The 19,402-nt window shown below is 41.3% G+C and overlaps 1 protein-coding gene across 11 annotated transcripts in view; it reads right to left on the bottom strand.

Annotated features, from left to right (window-relative positions):
• FNBP1 (formin binding protein 1) overlaps positions 1-19,402 on the bottom strand; it is a 135,464-nt gene that overhangs the window by 20,312 nt on the left and 95,750 nt on the right. For 4 of the 11 annotated variants that reach the window (XM_069582179.1, XM_069582180.1, XM_069582177.1 and 1 more), the window contains exons 7-10: positions 11,346-11,474; positions 9,566-9,712; positions 7,357-7,554; positions 6,222-6,404 (exon numbers count right to left, since the gene is read on the bottom strand). In XM_069582179.1, coding sequence (XP_069438280.1) covers positions 6,222-6,404; positions 7,357-7,554; positions 9,566-9,712; positions 11,346-11,474 — 657 coding nt within the window. The remainder of the gene's footprint in view (positions 1-6,221; positions 6,405-7,356; positions 7,555-9,565; positions 9,713-11,345; positions 11,475-19,402) is intronic. The other 7 variants (XM_069582188.1, XM_069582189.1, XM_069582186.1 and 4 more) reach the window with 2 other exon arrangements.

Here is a 19,402-nt window from a genome sequence, read left to right as displayed (position 1 = left end):
CCCAGTGATTTTCATCTGCTTCTGTGGCTCCTGGAGAGGAGCAACTTTCAACTATTAAATTTGCTTTCATTTAGAATGATTCGATACATAAACTTCCTCATATTTAGTATTTATATTTGTTCATATTTAAATAAAGCTTATCAACATCTGTCATCCTCTTAAGACTCCAGTGGTAAAGAAAATCAAATCACGAGTTAAGCGTTAATTTTCTTAATGGGGAAAGATTATGATCACCTCTGTTAGACCCTGGACCTTCATATTCCAGAGGTCTAATAAGGAAGCACCAACAAAGGCACACACAAGGGAAACACACATCAACAGTTAACCCTGAAGATGGGCTGCAGATGGCACAGCACCCACAAAATGCACACCGAAACACCTGATTAGATTCAGGACATGCATGGAGTAATTGTGCTTACCAGCTTGAGAGAAAGCTTCATGTAAAAATCGAAGGGGTAACAGGGAAAAAGAGAGAGAGAGAGAAACAACAACACATGAGAAGAGGAACTTGGTCCGTTCCACTGAATTAACATAACACATAAATTCAACCTGGCGCTTTGTGAACATGACTTGTAGCGGATCTGTGCCGAAATTCCCAAGAGGGGCCAATCTGCCCAAACCTTTCTTTAGCGGCCATGGTGCCAGAGCAAAGTATAAAGATAGGAAGGGAGCGCTTCTGCTTACTGTTCTGGATTGGTCATGTCAGCCTGAGTATAAATTAATAAGAGTTTGCAATCAGTGACATATCATGATTATAAAAGATGGAAGTGATCACAGAAACTTTTGTTCACCACATTTCCCATGGAAAGTTTCACACAGACTAAAAGAGTTGGGAAAGCAATGAATTCCACAACATATCAGTAATATTTTTATCTTAAGGGGCTCTAACACATCTGAACCCTGGTATTTCCTAAAGGTACTAAGACAAAGTCTCAAATTGGTAAATGGGAACCAAGGACTGGAAGATGCTCTGAGACCGGACCTGCAGGAACCAGGAAGCCTCTCAGCACCAGGTTGGAGATGGATGCTGTCTCCCACCTGTGTACTGCAGGCACTTCCTGCTATACAGAAGGTGTCTTCTGGGGCTTTCTATCGAACTGCAGGCCCCACCCACAGAGGTTCCATAGCACCTGGGGAGTTAACAGAAGTTGCTGCTCTTGCAAGCAACCTTTAGGAAACAGCCAACTGTCTTAACTACTGAGGGGTACTTACTCCTCGCTGTGGATTTCCTGTTAATTGCCAGGACACAGCAGTTTGCAATTCTGCTAGGCCTGGAGGTTGGCAAAACTATACCGATTACTGGATCCAAAACCAGATTAAAAGGCATCTCAAAATTAGGAAAAGAAACACTGGTTCTTCGGTGATAGGTGAAACATGCTTTTTGGCAATAAAGCAGTATTTTGAGAGTTTGGTGCATATCTACTTGGCTGCTGTAATCCTAAAAGTTCAGGCAATTGGTAGGAGGATCCAAAAATACATTGGAGATAGAGTGGCAGAGAAAGTGCCCCTTGAATTTATTTACTTACTTAGATATTTATTTATTTATTTGGCTGCATCCAGTCTTAGTTGGGGCAGATGGGATCTCTAGTTTTGGCAAGCTCTTAGTTGCCCCATGTGGGATCTAGTTCCCAGACCAGGGATGAAACCTCGACCCCCTGCATCGGGAATGCAGAGTCTTAGCCCCTGGACCACCAGGAAGTCCCCAGGGCCCTTTGGTTTTAAATTGGAAGGGAACAGGGTGTTAAAAATTCCTTAACTAGACTTAAAAAATCTCATTATTCGGATTAACTCAAAGTTGATACTTCATTGTGAATAGACATTAAGCTTTTAAAGAAATTTTCCCTCTGGGGGAAAAATACTTTTAAGGAAAGGCATAGCAAGACAAAATCTTGGGAAGAAAAGGTGCAGACCGTCATATTTGTGATCGCTGTCCAGGTAGGCAACCTACATAACGCCTTGAGCCCCTCCTGTAAATTTTAGCACAGATCTGTTTATCACAATTTGAGTTTTTTACAGACAACGCTTTTGGTGCACAGCAGAAAACTTGCAAATATCTTTCTTGCAAAGCAGACCTTATACAAACGTTTCCTCACACATTACCGTGTAAATGCTGCTAATTTGAACTCGGCACTCTACCTGCTGTCTATTTGTCTACTTCCATGGCTTAAGGTAATTATATATATATATTTAAAATTTTATTTATTTTTAAAGTAATATATTTTTTCCTTAGCCATTCCAAAACCAGAATTCTAACATCAAGATTAATAGCACAGGACTATTACCACTTCATAATAAAAATAACTCATTAGGATTGAGAACAGATCCCAATAGAAATAGGCAATATTGAATTCTCAAATCCAATTTTCTGAAGTGGACAGGTGATGGATAATCTACAAGAAGTGCCATCAGTATAATCTTTTTAATGACTGTAAACTGGTTTTCCATCTTAAGTTGCAAGCCAGCCAGTTAGATCCTTTTCAATTAGAAACTGAATCACCTGCCAAGAGAACACTTTGAAAGGCTGCATTAAGTGCGCTGTGCGACACCTGAAGTACTAAAAGCTGTCAGTTTCAGGCAACGATTATGGAGCCTGGGGAGCCACGAGTGTCAATAACACATGAGGGCACACAGAGCTGGCGGGTCCATGTGTTATTGGGCCGTCACAGGTACTAACCTCAAGTACAGAGAAAGGGGACAGTGAACAGGAATATGTAAGTGTCTGTGGTCTAAAGTCCACGGAAGGTCATTTCACTGCTCTGTGACCCTTGCTCAGGCGTTGCTGATTTTTTTTTTTTTTTTTGGTTGTCCTTTACGGACCCATCTGTTTCAGATGTGCATGTGGGTAAGGGAGCCACACGCGGCCGTCTGCGAGAGTGCCATTCTCCCGTGACCAGCGGCGTTTTAGGGGTGAGATTCTGCCGTAAAATCGTACTCAGTGACACCAGCTCAGACAGCAGTCCCCGTCTACGCAAAGGGGAGAAACACAAGCTCGGCTCGCTGACGTTTTTAGGAAGCTTGTTCCTGGAAAAGTTTGGCCCCTTTTTCCATGCGACTTTCCGGGATGAGGAAGCCTGTGGCTGGGTGGGTACAAGGAGGCTTCTCCCGCTGTCTGAGTCAGAGAGCACCTAGGTCCCCAGTCTTGGTGCTATCACACGGGTTAGTGCCTGTGCCGTGACCGCATGACCTGGCCGTCACAGGTAAACTTACAACATAGTCCCTAGCTTCAAAAGCATACGTGGGTTTCCCTATCGTCCTCTTCATGAGTTCTTTGTGAAAACAGAGAGCCTGAGTCTGCCAATAATCAGCAAGAGAACAAAGTCAATCAAATGAAATTAACCAGAAGATTGTAACATCTGACAAACAATTGGTAGGGATTTTCAAAATATTTTGATCAATGTTGATGGTATTTTTCCATACAATGAACTCTAAAGTGCGAGGAGCAGGGAGACAGGTCCCGATTTTAGATTTTTAGAAGGCCCGTACTCAGATCAGGAAATCTTAAGAAAGTAAAGTCACGCTCTGTAGATTGCAAATTGAGAACACACAATCTCGATTCATTTTTCTTTGACTTACATAAAGATGAAACAGTGGTTAATAATGGTGGCATGACAATCTCTAAAGATGTCCAATGAGACATTTTCTTACAAATGTGAATGATTTACAACAAAAAATATTTTATCCTACTCATTCAGAAACAAAATCAGTTATGTGACAAAATATTCGCATTGCATTTACACATTCTGATAATCAGAAACAAATGATTAAAATCTAGATCAGAAAGCTGCACAGCACGATAAAAGACACATTAAAATCACAGATTTGTTATTCTCCTAGAAGCATTTTCCTGTCTTTCGCGCAATAATCTTAAAAAGTGGAATAAATGAAATACTAGCAAGGACTGTATCATTTTAATTAGGGATCCTGTAAACCATGTACCTTCTGTTTTGAAATTGCTTTAAAATCAAATTTATTTCCCCAAACTTCAGATTTTTTTTAAACTTCCTTATCTTACTTCTATGATGCATTTCCTTTTCTTTTTTCACACTATTTCCTGAAGAAGAGCACATCAAATCTGACCCTAAAAACAGATCAACTAAAAATAAGAGAAGTAAAAATATGTTTATATTTATTTACTGATGCTTCATGTGTGTGTGTGTGTGTTTATTCTCAAAAGCACACTCACAATTTAGGAAATTTCTTTTAAAGATAGAGGTTTGCTGAGCACAGATTTGAGGTGTAAGAAATAAAACTTATTTTGCTAATTATGTTTTTTTTTAAGAGAAGGGCATTCCTTTAATTAATCAAAATAACCCATTTTTCATTTCACCGTTTTTGTTTTCAAGTGTTTATTTTTTTCCTAGCCATGTTTTCTTATGCTTATTGATTACTGACATTCTTGGTCTCTTCCTAAACATTTAGAGAACACCATGAAACATGCTTCAGAAACCATTTGCCACCAAGATTGTGATGTTGACAGAAGAATGGAATAGATACATACGCAAACAGTAAAAAACCATGAATATTCGACATTTTTCATTATGAGATTACAAAAGACAATGCAGACATATTTTTATAAATATAATAAATGAGTGCTCTGTAAAGGTTTTGGAAGCAGCAGAGGTGGGGTAACCGTTTACAGTTTATGTAAAACTTCCTAGTTGATAGCCTAGTAGAGCGACCTATAGTCATCTGTTGGAGATTCTTCCATGAACAAGGAGCAGAGATGGATGGAGCATTAATTCTAAAAGCCAGCATAATGGAGATCTAATTATAGAGTTCAACATGAGCCATTGTCCACTGCTGAAGCTATATTCTGCCTTTTAACAAAGGCACTCTTGAAATCTTTAGGAAATTAAATTCGAATTCTTACCCTGATATGCTGGATAACCTTAAAACAGGATAATTCCACCAACTATACTCTTCACAGAAAACTCAGATTTCATTACCAAAGGAATCAGCATATAAAAAAATGAGGGTTTTGCCCCTTATTTAAAAACGTAACAATGTAGCTATTTTTTTAAAACATCTTTTATACACAGAGGAAAGGAAAAGTAAAAATTTGTTACAAGGAACATACCTCCACTACAACCATAGTGTAACTCTCACAGAACAGAATAAAAGAAAACCTTACCACATACGCGTTTAATGTTTACCCATTATTCATTATAAAGAGTATTTGGGGATGGCTTAGACTGACCATTTAGGTTTATTCAGGAGGCTACAAATGAATGACTTTGTTCCAGTTTTTTTCTAAAAAAAACCAAACTGGTATCTGCTTTGGACTGCTGATCAATTCCATAAAACCCTGTGACTTAAGCACATGCGATCTTAATTAGGATGGCAAAACGGAGTCAATCAGAATAAAACAGGTTCTTCTTGGTGCGAACACATAGACTCTCAGATCATAAACAGGTTCTCTGGCTTTAAATCCTGGCTCTATATCTTCCTAGCTTCATCTTTGTAGGTACCAGTTTGCTTATCAGTAAAATAAAGAAATCTTAGTACCTAGGTTCATAGGGTGGTTGACAGAGTTAAACAAGCACACAGAACACAGTCTGGCAAACGACAAGCATACGATAAATGTCGGCTGCTATTACTCCACCCTCTTAAGAGACAAACTGCACTAGCTTATATGCAGTCAGATCTGTTACCAGATATTTGATCAACATCTTGTAAATTCGCCGAAACAGCTAAAGAAACCCCTGTAATCCATACCATTTCCCCGCAGGCCTGGAGGCATAGCTCAGAGAGAAGTACCCTCTTTATACACTGTTTCAGTAATTATTAAGCAAATATTTTCTGACTATGCAGTGATTTCCACCTCTTCAAATGCTGCTAGCTTTAGAAACCGAATTTAAGTTTCCTTTTTTTAGTACGATCAAGGTAAAATATTAATGATTTAGATATTTCAGAAAGGAAATGAAGCAAGGTCTCCCTCCCCACCCCCCCACCAAATGGATTACAGACAAAAAAGAACTCTGGCTGGCTGGCTTCCCCTCTCTCTCCTTCCATCCATCCTGCTTCCTTCCTTTTTCTTTTTTGTTTTTTTTTTTGCTCTCTCTGTGGCTCTTCTTCTTTCCGGCTATAATGAATCATAGGTTCTTATTGTCTTATGTTATGGGAAAACACAATGGAGTCATTCACAAACAAAATTAAGTTATGCAGAACAAAACACGCAACCAAAGCGCACCAGAGAGACAGGACTCGAGAGGAGAACTTACCCCACGCTTTAGACTCCGGAAGCAGTGGATTTTGGGTTTGGAGGTCATGAACTCGTTGAAGCGATGGGAGAGGGGTTCCTTTTGCTGCTTGGGAGACTGGGGGCCGTTGGGAACAGCAGAGGGTGAGGCAGAGGCAGGGGGAGGTGGGGGAGGCTGATGGGGGGATGTTAAAAGGGACATAAGCTACGTGTAAGAGATGGAGCGGTGACGGAGTAAAAAATCAGAAACAAGAAGATAAGACACAAAACAAAAATAAGCATCAAATAATATTTGAAATCCAAAGCAAGTCAAACACAAACAATTAAAAATTTAGGCCATGGTCCAAAAGAAAACATGGAGGACATGTTAAATGGAGAATATGGTGAAAGTGGAAGTTTTAGTAAGTAAAGCAACAGAAGAAGAGCAAGAAATATCTGACCAGAAGCTCATGCAGACTTTCACATGCAAACTGCCGTTCTAACTAGTTACCCTAAACCAGTCTAAGCCAGAAGGGTAAATACTTCTAAGCCACCTAGACTAACACAGCTGGATGGGAGAAAATGAAAGTCCTTAAATGCTAAGGTTGTGAAAACAGCAAGACAGTCTTAAAATGAAATATTAAATTATTCTAAGGTTAAAGCGGTTCGTGTCGCCTCGATCACACCCTTTATGCCCAGGTTAATGCTGTCATGCACCTACATATCACACTCTAGAAAGAAAATAAAAAATGTTCATGGATACATATGTTAACATGAGCTCAAAACCAAGTTATTAATCCAGGGAAACCACTTCAGTTAGAGATGCTGACACATGGTTATATAAAAGTGGCGCAGCGTCCCTTCTCTCAGCCCAGGGAAGCAGCAGTCTAGGAGACTTAGGAGTGAAAGGCGTGATGCGGAACGGCCCGAGGTCAGTAGGCTGTTAGTGTGGGTGACACGGTGCAGGTGATAAATGCGTCTGAAATAAGACAAAAGGCCACGGCCAAGGTACCACCACCAAAGAGAGATATTGCCTTAAAATGAAACAGCACGCTAGCCTTCTGTTTGCATTCTGAAACTACAAGCTTAAAACTCTTTGTTCCTTTAAAGACTAAAAGACAGATGAACATCTCCACACCTTGTAACACTCACATCACACTGGAACCAGTCATCAGTACCTTATTTTTTTTGATGAACGGCCATAACTTTCCTTTGGATTTGCCACCAAATTTGAGCTCTGATTTGCCTTCTCCTCTGGAATTTGAAAGGCTGTTATCTGACACAGTGCGTTTCATAGGCTGAGTGTAATCCTCAAATTCAATGTCTCCTGGAGGCTCGAACCCAGACTTATAAGCTTCTACGACCAGCTGCGAATCCTGCAATGACACCCATCACGCACAAATATGTTCCAATCCATGTAAATACTTTCCACGCACTGAACTATGATGCCCTCACACAGACGACATTCTAAGGAAGTTATATTGAGTAACAGATTTTTTTTCTAGTAATATTTTTATCATTTGAAAGAGTAACTTGTAAAGCTATACATCTAGTTGAGGTTTCAAGATAATTTTAATTATTTTTCTACATTTAGAGAAACAAATATTAAGAACAACTTTGCCAAAAAGCAGAAAAATTGGGTCATTTATTATGCAATTCCCTTGAAAAATTGTTGTTGCTTAGTCGCTGAGTTATGTCCGACTCTTTGCAACCCCATGGACTGTAGCCCTCCAGGCTCCTCTGTCCATGGGATTTTCTAGGCAAGAATACTGGAGTGGGTTGCCATTTCCTTCTTCAAGGGGTCTTCCCAATGCAGGGGTCGAACCCGCATTTCCTGCTTGACAGGCGGATTCTTTACCACTGAGCCACCTAGGAAGCCCTTCCCTTGAAAAAATGCAGTAATATAAAAACTGATTCTCATCAGAAGGTCTTAAAGCCATTTGGCATACACAAAGTCAAGGCAAAAAAATATCCTCCCTCCGATTTCTTTGGTTCACTGTGGTTCAAAGATAGGAATTTATTGGATAACTTTCCTTTATGTATATATTTGCCCAAAGTCTCTCCTCCACTAGAATGTAAGCTCCCTCCTGGTTTTCCTCTACTGCATCCCTAGCACCTGGATGATGCCTAATGATAATGACAGAATAAATGTTAGCTGAATAAATGAGGGAACTGACTGCCTACTCTGTGGTGTCCCCCTGCTAGGAACTTTGAGTTCCGAGTCTTTTCGGGGTCAGGTGATGAAGACCAACGTGTAAGGAAATGACAATCATTGTGTCCAAGATAGACAGATGTACAGTTAAAGTATTATAAAAGCACCTGTGACTTGTAATAAAATTCTAATGATATCGGATTGAAAAAGAAGAAACTATTAGAGAAGACCATTTGGAAAGATCTCAACTTTCTACCATGAGCCCACATTTTAATTGGTCATAGCTGTTTTAGCTAACATGGAATTTGTAGGTGTGCCATAGACATCAATTGTCTTGTAAGAGCCAATTATCCTTCCTTCTGATTAACAAGAACCCTGATTTTAAGCTGAGCACACGGCCATCCAGCAAAAAGGCTTCACTCTAAAGCCTTCTGTACAGCAGGAAGTGGCCCCAGGACTAGGTTTTGACTTCTGAGATCTCTGAGATGTAGGCAGAAGTACAGTGAGCAATTTTAGAAAGCTTCCTTAAATAGATAGTGTGGACTCTTCTCTATTTAATGCTTTATGGAATTTGGATGTGATGGCTGGAGCTACAGAAGCCATGTTGAGTTTGAAAGTCATATCATCAAAAGCTGTGAACTAGGAGAAGCCTGAATTCCTGAGGACTTGCCGATCATTTGCCCATACCACAGCTGGATGCTCTGCCTGGCAGACATCTTCACACAGGAGGAAAAATAAACTGTCTTAAGACACTACTGTCATTGTTATATGAACCTAAGCCTATACTCTCAGGCTTCCTTGATGGCTCAGTGGTAAAGAGTCTACCTGCTAAGCAGGATACGTGGGTTCAGTCCCTGGGTCAGGAAGATCCCCTGAAGAAGGAAATGGCAACGCACTCCAGTATTCTTGCCTGAGAAATCTCATGGACAGAGGAACCTGGTGGGCTACGGTCCTTGGGGATGCAAAAGAGTCAAACACGGCTTAGTGATTAAACAGTAACAACAAAACTTATACTAACATCCACAGTCGCAAATGTGTGAAGGACTACACTACATCCAAAACATGGAGGGCTGAATTTTAAAAACTCTGAAAAGGTATTGCTATTGTTGAAAAGTACTTGTGACCACTGAAAGCAGCTACTCTCAGATGATTGAATAAGGTCACTGTGGGAAGGGACAGGGAAATAATGGAACCACAGCTATCCATTACCATTAAGTCCAAACTATAGTACTTACATTTTTCGGATCAATTGACTCGGCTGCCTTTACGATTCCATCCAAGCATTTCCCAATGATGGGAATCACCTGCCGGTCCAGCTCTGCGTATGTCTTCACTGATTCTCCAATTCTCACTATCCTCCTCTCCTCCATCTCTTGTATTTTCTGCAACATTAGAGTGTGCATAAAATTAGTTTGGTTTACTATTATTTAAGGAAGTTGTTTTTTGGTAGCATTGTTACCTCTAAAAAATTCTCTAGGAGGGAAATAGGCCTATAAAAAGGTTCAAATTAGGGACTTCCCTGGCGGTCCAGTGGTTAAGACTCTGCCCTTCTACTACTGTGGGCACGAGTTTGATCCCTGGTCAGGGAACTAAGATTCCTTCATGACGCTCGAGGTGGCCAAAAACAAATTTAAAAAGGTTAGAGTTAAAGCAACCATAAATTTATTGTGCTTCTACTTCAGCCAGCTGGACACATACTTTACTAATTGTGAGGCTGTCTAAATGTACACTTTACACAGTTCCATTCCAATTTCAGGAAGATCCTGAAACGCAGGTAGTTTTACTATTAATACCATTTGGTTCAGTTCAGTTCAGTTATTAGATTTCAAATCTTTCCTCCATCTTCGGGCCACTGTTTCATCCTTTACCAAAAGCATGGCATGCAGGTTAACTGCCTTGACCCAACACAGGCTGAGACACCCAACACAACTTCTACAAGTTGGAGGGGTTTTTTAAAATTTCTTTTTAATTGAGGATAATTTCTTTACAATATTGTGCTGATTTCTGCCATACAACAATGTGAATCAGCCATAAGTATACATACGTCTCCTCCTTCTTGACCCTCCCTCCCAACTCCCCGTCTCATCCTTCTAGGTTGTCACAGGGTACCTCATTGAGCTCCCTGCATCATACAGCAAATTCCCACTTCCTCTCTGTTTTACATATGGCAAAGTGTATGCTTCATTGCTACCCTCTCAATTTGTCTCACCCTCTCCTTCACAAGCTGGAAGTTCTTGCTTGCTGTGTAGACACCATGATACAAATTTTTGTTATTTTTTCTACAGTAGAACTTGAAGTTGTACAAAAATTCCCAAAGGGGGAGAACAGCATCATGTATCCTCTCTCACACTGTTAAACAGTCCAGAGGAAAGACAACAGGAATATCAAAACAACAGTGAGCTATCACCTCACACCTGTCAAAATGGTGATCAGGAAAAGTCTACAAGTAACAAATGTTGGTGAGGATACAGAGAAAAGAGAACCCATGTACACTGATGGTGGGAATGCAAAGTGGTACAGCCCTTTGAAAGCAATATGTAGGTTCCTCAGAAAAATAATAGAACTACCATATGATCCACTCCTGGGTATATATCCAGGAAAAAAAAAAAAAAAGAAAGGAAACATTAATTCCAACAGATACATGCACCCCAATGTTCATAGTCATCTGTTCAAATCCTACAGCTGTCTTAATGCTGCTCTGATTCCTAAAGGTAAGTTTGGCATTTTTGTAAGCAGAATGGTCCTTTTAGCAAAAAGAGTGTTAACGTAAGAATCACGGTTCTAAGTCTGACCAAGAATGGTTGCAGGGTCAAACCAAGCAAACTTACAAAGTCTGTTGATTAATCTTGAAATTCGTGTTATGTTTCATCTTAATGTCAGTATGTGCTTAATCTGAATTTTTTTTTAAAGTGATTTGAGTTAGAGGAAATTTAGAATGCTATAAATACTTGGAAATCATGATTCCAAGTAACTTGTTTCTAAGCCAAGCAAATCTGAGAGAGCTGAACCACTTACCTGAAAGATGTTTGGAATGTGAGTGTGGTAATACTCATGCTGCTCATGGTTGAATTTCTGTAGAATCGATGAGTAATCTGTTTTGCTCTCCTCTGCCATTTGATGACGTGTTTGAGCTTGTTGTCGTGCCTTAGGGCAAAAAATGAGAACTTCCCATGTTTATCCATAATATATAAAAGCCTAGGATTGCAAACTGGAGGGACTGCGGGGAGGGGGTGTCACATTTTCCTCAAACGTATCCTATTTACCAGGTGCTGGGTTTTTTTGAAAATTGTTTAAACAACCCAATCCAAAATAGGGCAGAAGATCTGAAGACACATTTCTCCAAAGAAGACCCACAGATGGCCAATAGGCACATGAAAAGATGCTCGACATCACAAACTATTAGAGAAGTGCGAGTCTAAGCAACGGTGACCTATCAGCTTGCACCTGTCAAAATGGCTATTAGGAAAAGTCTGCAATAACAAATGTTGGTGAGGATGCAGAGAGAAGGGAACCCCTGTACATTGTGAATTGGTACAGCCCCTATGGAAGACAATATGCAGGTTCCTCAAAAAAGTAAAAATTGAACTACCATACGATCCAGCAAGTCCACTCCTGAGTGTACATCCAGAAAAACAGCTATGTGCACCCCAGTGTCCACAGCGGCACTATTTACAACAGTCACGTCAGAGAAGCAACTCAAGCACCCACCAACAGATGCATGGATTAGGAAGATATGGTATACATACGCAATGGAATATTGTGTGTTAGTCGCTCAGTCGTGTCCAACTCTTTTCGACCCCACGAACTGTGACTTGCCAGGCTCCTCTGCCCATGGGATTCTCCAGCCTAGAATACCGGAGTGGGTTGCCATTTCCTTCTCCAGGGGATCTTCCCAACCCAGGGATCAAAACCGGGTCTCCTACATTGCAGGCAGATTCTTTTACCATCTGAGCTATGTCTTGGAACACTCATGGAATATTACTCAACCATAAAAAAGAATGAAATTCTTCCATGTGGCAACGTGAATGGACCTAAGGGCTATTATGTTTAGTGAAATAAGTCAGACAGAGAAAGACAACTACTGTAAGAGATCACTTACAGGTGGAATCTAAAAAAAAATATCACAAATGATTATCAGACTCACAGATATAGAAAACAAACTTGTGATTATCAAAAGGGAGAGGGACAAATTATGGGTATGAGATTAACAATTCAAACTACTGTATTTATAATAGATAAGCAACAAGGATATACTGTATAGCACAGGGAAATAGAGCCAACCCCTGAAACTAACATATTATTATAAAACAACTACTGTTGTTCATTCAGTAAGTCGTGTCCGATTCTTTGCGACCCCATGGACTGCAGCATACTATGCTCCTCTGTCCTTCATTATCTCCTGGAGTTTGCTCAAATTCATTTCTGTTGAGTCCACTGATGCTATCTATCCAACTCATCAACTACGCTTCGATTTTCACAAACCCCACCATTCTTGCCTTAACGTGGCACTACTTTCCAGTTTGAAACGTACCAACATTCTTTATTGTCTACACTTGGCCCAATTCACATATTTAGTACCAAGATTTAGGTTCCCTCGTGGGAACCTCTGATCATACTTTTTATTTTTTGAGTCGGGGACAGGGGGTCCATAATTTTTTTTTACCCAATTATCAAATGAGTTCATGAATTAAAAAGGCGTGTGAACCACTAATCTATAAGGGTCTTTCCAAAACTCTCCACTATGTTTTTTTTTCAGAATATATTTTAAAGTGGCACTAAGTATGGTGCCCTCTTTGAGCCGTGTGTGTGTGTGTGTTTCAGTTGCTCAGTTGTGTCTGACTCTTTGTGACCCCATTGACTATAGCACACCAGGGTTCCCTGTCCTTCACTATCTCCTGGAGTTAGCTCAAACTAATGTCCATGGCGTCAGTGATGCCATCCAACTATTTCATCCTCTGTCGCCCCCTTCTCTCCTGCCTTTAATCTTTCCCAGTATCAGGGTCTTTTCCAATGTTTTATTGCATTGCTTTTCTTCTAAATAATAATAGAATTCCTAAATTTGTTTCTCTCTTTTAATTCATATTTTGGTTACTCACACACAAACAAGAAAGAGGCTATTAGCGACAAGCCGCATAATCGATTTGAAAGTTCAAACAAGAATGTCCGAAAAGCCTAAAGTCCTCCACAAATACCAACGATTGTTATGCTGGTATTAGCTCCTCAGATTCCTTGGAGGTGCCTTGATAAATATAATCTCATGAATCTCTAAGACGACCTGAGGTCCACGCAGGACAAAAACTACCTCCTGCCAGATGAAGAGATGGCTTGGCCTGTGTGCTTGGCAAACTTACCACACCAAGCCAAGAACACAACAGGAGAAGGGCCTTGTTCCAACACAACCAAGGCAACTTTTGTCTGGTTGCTTGTTTTGCTTCGTTTTACTGAAACTTTTTTTTTTTAAAGATAAAGGAAAAACAGAGAACCATTCAAATGCCAACACGAAGAAGAAAGGTTGGAGGTGTCTGTCTGTGCTATCCTCTGACTCGTTGCTGGTTCCAGGTCGGTTTCTTTGCATCTCAACGTCCTTTATTGGTTTCCTGCCTCTGTGACTTGAAGGCTTAACCTGATTTCACTTCCTCGACACGCTTCGCTCACCTGTGTATCTGTGAAGCACGGTGGGTCACTCAGATCTGCTTCCTTTATTCCCTTCTCTGTTCCTCGGTAAACACTTCCCTAGTGCAGGTATCAATATTACCATTTCCAAGCTGATTTCCTTATTACCTGAGATTTCTTAGCTTCTTAAGACCCGATTTACCAACGTCTCATCTCCTCTCCGTTATTAGCCCAGCTGCCACGTTCTTCCTCTTTGTCGGCGGCCTCTTAGCGCCCTTCCTGACCATATGCTTCGGCTTCCGCTTTACTGCACTCCCCAGCGCGTGTACTAGCCAGTCCCCAGCTACCCTGTAAAATCCATGCCCTTCCAACACACAGTAACCCCCCTCCGTTTAAACAGCAGCCTCCCCACCTACGTGCATCCATCTGTTCCCCTGATGCAGCCAATGCAAAAGCCCTTTTAACTCTTTCAGTTACCGAGTTTTATCATGTCTCACTCTGCTAGGACTACGGAAAAAAAAGGGGCAATGACAACCCACCACCAAGGAAATTCCCAGGTAGACCCCGCCACAACCGCCCCACTCCCGCCACCATTTCTAAAAAATTCTCTACTTCATTCACAAACCTTCCTCAGAAAAAAGTCAGAAAATCCCCAGGGCAGGCAGGTTCCTTCATCTCTTTTATAAATGAGGAGCACCAAGGTGGAGCATCTCCTGATTTATTTTGGAGAAATGATACAACTTGGTGAAAGCTGAACATAGCTTAGTTCTGAAACAAGGATCAGAATGTCAGCATTAAACACGCACGTATGTGTGCGTGTACACACACACACACACACACACAGCCCACATCAGCAGATCAATGCTTCCTGACAATCCATTCATCATAATGACTGCGGAATATTTTACTCATGAGAACTGGAGGCAAGCCTGTCGGAGGTGCCCCAGGACCACCTGACTGGAAGTGCCTGTTACCCTCCTTCCTCTGAACTACTCAGAATCTCTAATAATGTTTCTGCTTTGGCTAGATAGTTACTTTCTGTTGTTGTTTAGTGGCTAATTTGTGTCTGACTCTCTTGCGACTCCAGGACTATAGCCCACCAGGCTCCTCTGTTCATGGGATTTAAGAATACTGGAGTGGACTGCCATTTCATTTCCTTCTCCAGGGGATCTTGCCGACCCAGGGACTGAACTCAGATCTCCTGCACTGGCAGGCGGATTCTTTACAGTGAGTCACCAGGGGAGCCCATAGTTGCTTTAATAAGCATATCAACTCATAATTGTTTCACAATGCCCATACGCTGTAATCCCAAAATACAACTTGGTGACTGCTACATGTAAACTACGGAAGAAACGGAGATAAAGAAGATAAAATCCAGCCTGGAGAACGGAAGACAACAGACTCCAGAGGGAAGGAACTGGTCTATCTTTTGTGAAAGAAGCATTATGTCTCGGGCAGTTTTCTGAAAAGAAAAATCTTGGCCATCAGTATGCAAAAGCCTTCGTATATCTACAGTCTGTCTCTGACCCACTAAAAAGATACAGCAACATTTAGAAGCAGCAAAATATCATCACATATCATGTTCTGCAAGACCACAGTGGAAAGACAGGGCTGTCTTACTCTCATCCCAGGATTCAGCTGCTTTGAATTAATACCCACTGTTGAACTCCAGGCCCAGGAATGTACCATTGTTCTGACTAAGATTGACTATGGAAATCTATTTTGGTTTCATAAGCTGTGATGTTTACTTTGCGCTGGAACGTCAAGAGTCTCTCTCAAACACCAGGGCTGAGTCAGTTACTCATTATTACAAATATGCTTTTAAAAATAAAGTATTTTCAAAAACTTATTTGGAGAAACTGCTAAATAACTAGATATTTTCGACAGTGCATCTCCTCATGCCTAAGGCTGCATGAAGATTAGAAGCATCACCATTTCCCAGCTCTTTGTAAGTCTGTCTAAAAATAGCAACTATTATCTTAAAGAGGTACAGTATTTCCATCCTCGGCAAGACCATCAGCTATTTCTTTTCATTCAAGTTCCCATCTAAGAATAAAAGATAAAGCATCTTGTGGCAACATTACTGTGGGGCAGAGAGAAGTTCAGAGGATTTTTTTTTTCCAATCAGTCACAGTTACAGAATTTAGAGATAATATTCTAAAAAAGTCCAGAATGACCACAATTGTCTCAGGCCATAAGTCACAGAGATCTTTAAATAAGACCTACACCACTTTCACTGTCAGTCAGAAAGACTGAGCTTGAACTGTGGAATTTCTTTAACAAATCCTTGGGAATCTCCCCAAATAAATCCAAATTGGCCTAAGTATGTATCACTTAAGTGTGACCTCACTGCTTGGTAATTCTTAACATCGTCTTATTGACATCTGCTTCAAAGGTCAGAGTTACAGTTTCTAAATAAAGGAAACCATATTTTAGAAACCAAGCTGCAGCCCAATGCTTCTAAATCCTAATGGGTTTAAAGACAAAAATACTATAATCCATTTAGTTAGTTAAATTTAGATGACCAGCATGGCCAAAATGTGCAGTTACTTCCTGTTCAATTCATTAAGAAAAGAACACTGCTGGCTGAGTCTCAGTTATAAACAGAGACGATGAGCCGTACCAAGGGATGTGTTTACTTTCATTTGGGGAACGTCGTAGATTTTCTTACTATGTTATACCCTCACATCTTTTACCAGGACTTCTTATGGCTTTTGACCTTTTAACGAAATGAGCAAATACAGACTGGTTTTATTCATATACATCAGTTTAGTTCAGTCGCTCAGCCGTGTCCGACTCTTTGTCCGACTGCAGCACACCAGGCTTCCCTGTCCATCACCAACTCCCAGAGTTTACTCAAACTCATGTCCATTGAGTCGGTGATGCCTGCCAACCATCTCATCCTCTGTCATCCCCCTCTCCTCCCACCTTCAATCTTTCCCAGCATCAGGGTCTTTTCCAATGAGTCAGCTCTTCGTATCAGGTGGCCAAAGTATTGGAGTTTCAGCTTCAGCATCAGTCCTTCCAGTGAATATTCAGGGTTGATTTCTTTTAGGATCGACAAGTTTGATCCCCATACCCTAACTCATATACATAATGAAATGTAACATGGCTTCTCTTGTGGCTCAAGGGCTCCAGAGCATGCCCATTCAGTAGCTGTGGAATGAGGGATCTTAAGCAACCAGTTTGCCAATGTAGGAGATGCAGGCTCGATCCCTGGATTGGGGAATTTCCCTGGAGAAGGGTATGGCAACCCACTCCAGTATCCATGCCTGGAGAATCCCATGGAGAGGGGGAGCCTGGCAGGCTACAGCCTATAGGGTCACGAAGAGTCGGACATGACTGAAGCGACCGAGCATGCACCTGTCGGGGATCTTAGTTCCCAGACCAGGGATCGATCCTGTGTCCCCTGCAGTGGAAGGCAGATGCATAACCGCTGGACCACCAGGGAAGTCTCATGAGATATATTAATTTTTTGAACATGTCCTCAGACTTCTCAGAACTGTATCCATTGCTGTTCCTTAAATGACAAACTATTTATTGCAGAAGAACTCAGAGCTTTGAAAAGTCATTTTTTCCCTTGGGTTGAAGTATGCAATGTAACAACTTAAAAGGGCCTGTTTGATTACCAAAAATTGGGGGAACACAATGTAGAGGGTTTCATCAGTCATAGTTCCAACAGCAGTAAGCATCTTCTGGAGAAGCTGGCCTTGCAGTATTTTATTTCGTCATCATCATGTCGTTGTTCAGGCCCTCAGTTGTGTCCATCTAGAGACCCCGTGGACGGCAGCACACCAGGCTCCTCTGTGCTCCACTATCTCCCAGGGTTTGCTCCAATTCATGTCCATTGAGGCAGCGATGCTATCTGACCATCTCATCCTCTGCTACTCTCTTCTTCTGCCTTCAATCTTTGCCAGCATCAGGCTCTTTTCCAATGAGTTATCTCTTTTCATCAGGTGGCAGGATTATTGGAGCTTCAGTTTCAGCATCAGTCCTTCCAGTGAATATTTGGGGTTGACTTCCTTTAGGATCAACATGTTTGATCTCGTTGCAGTTCAAGGAACTCTCAGCATGATGAGAAACCAATTGTATTTTAGGCCAGGAGGAAAAGGGAGGCTAAATCAAGATTGTATTCTGAATTTACTATTCTGCACCACAGCTAAGACTGCCCATATTTATTATTCAATAGCCAGCAACTTGCAGCAGCTCCACTTAGGGGGCAGATGGCCTAACCATCAGCCCCGGAAACCAGCATACAGCATTCCAAAAGGGCACACAGCCTGGACTGGAGGCACAGCAAGAATGCAGCAGGGCACCTGGCTCTCGCCTCATGCTTCTGCAAGCTACCCGAGCTGCTGACTTCATGTCATAGATAAAATTAAACACACTAGTTTTATAATCTGAGTTATCTGACTTCTCTCCATCTTCATCAGTTCTTTTTTCTTTTTTCACTTGGTAACAAAAATATGCTTGTGGTACCTAATTCAAATTTATAAAATTGTACGGTTTAGAAAGTAAAAGTCCCTGCACATCCCATTTTCTGATAATCACCGGTAACACTGACAACAGGACCCCAGGTGACACGGAGAGGAGGTAGAGCAGCCTCAGGAACATTCTGGTGAAAGTTCCAAGAACACTGCAGCAAGGCCATCAGTAAATGAATGATACCACCATGCTACAATGATCGCCAGTCAACAGCTGGCAAAGTTGGTGTGTCTCAGAGTCACCAGCAGCTCCAGCGATTGGAGCACCTTGCCTTCTGGATGTGCCCAGGTTAATGGGAAGAAATGCACACGTTTTCATGGCATACAAGGATATTATAACCCATTTTTTAGGTTGGTTGGTTGGTTTGGCTGTAATGGGTCTTCACAGCTGTGCGGGCTTTTTTCTAGTTGCAGCGGGCGGGGGCTGTTCTTCCTTGCAGTGTGCAGGCTTCTCGTTGCTGTGGCTTCTCTTGTTGCAGAGCTTTAGGGCACATGGACTCAGTGGTTGCGGCTCAGTTGCTCTGTGGCATGCGGGATCTTCCCAGACCAGGGACAGAATCCGAGTCTCCTGCGTTGGCAGGTGGATTCTTTACCACTGAGCCACCAGGGAAGCCCTAGGTATTTTATTTTTTAAATTTACTAATTTTGCTGCACCACCTGGCATCTTAGTGCCCTGACCAGGGATCAAACCCATGCCCCCTATGGTGGAAGCACAGAGTCTTAACCACTGGACCATCAGGGAAGTTCCAACAGGTATTTCTGAGATCAGAAAAATAGCACTCTTTTAAGAATCCCTGAAACTTCTAACTGCTAGACTGAATTTCTCTAAGATTTGTTAATGATTAGAAGCAAAACGGATTTCACCCTAGCCTTTGACTTAGCAATTCTACTTCTGGGAATTTATCCTAATGAAATAATCTTCAATGTTCATAAAAAAATACACAAAATATTGTTTATCATAGCTAATAATTTGAG

This window comes from Ovis canadensis, chromosome 3 (assembly GCF_042477335.2).
Source record: "Ovis canadensis isolate MfBH-ARS-UI-01 breed Bighorn chromosome 3, ARS-UI_OviCan_v2, whole genome shotgun sequence".
Classification (NCBI taxonomy): domain Eukaryota; kingdom Metazoa; phylum Chordata; class Mammalia; order Artiodactyla; family Bovidae; genus Ovis; species Ovis canadensis.
Note: the sequence above shows the minus strand (reverse complement) of the source record. Positions and strands in the feature narration are given on the sequence as shown.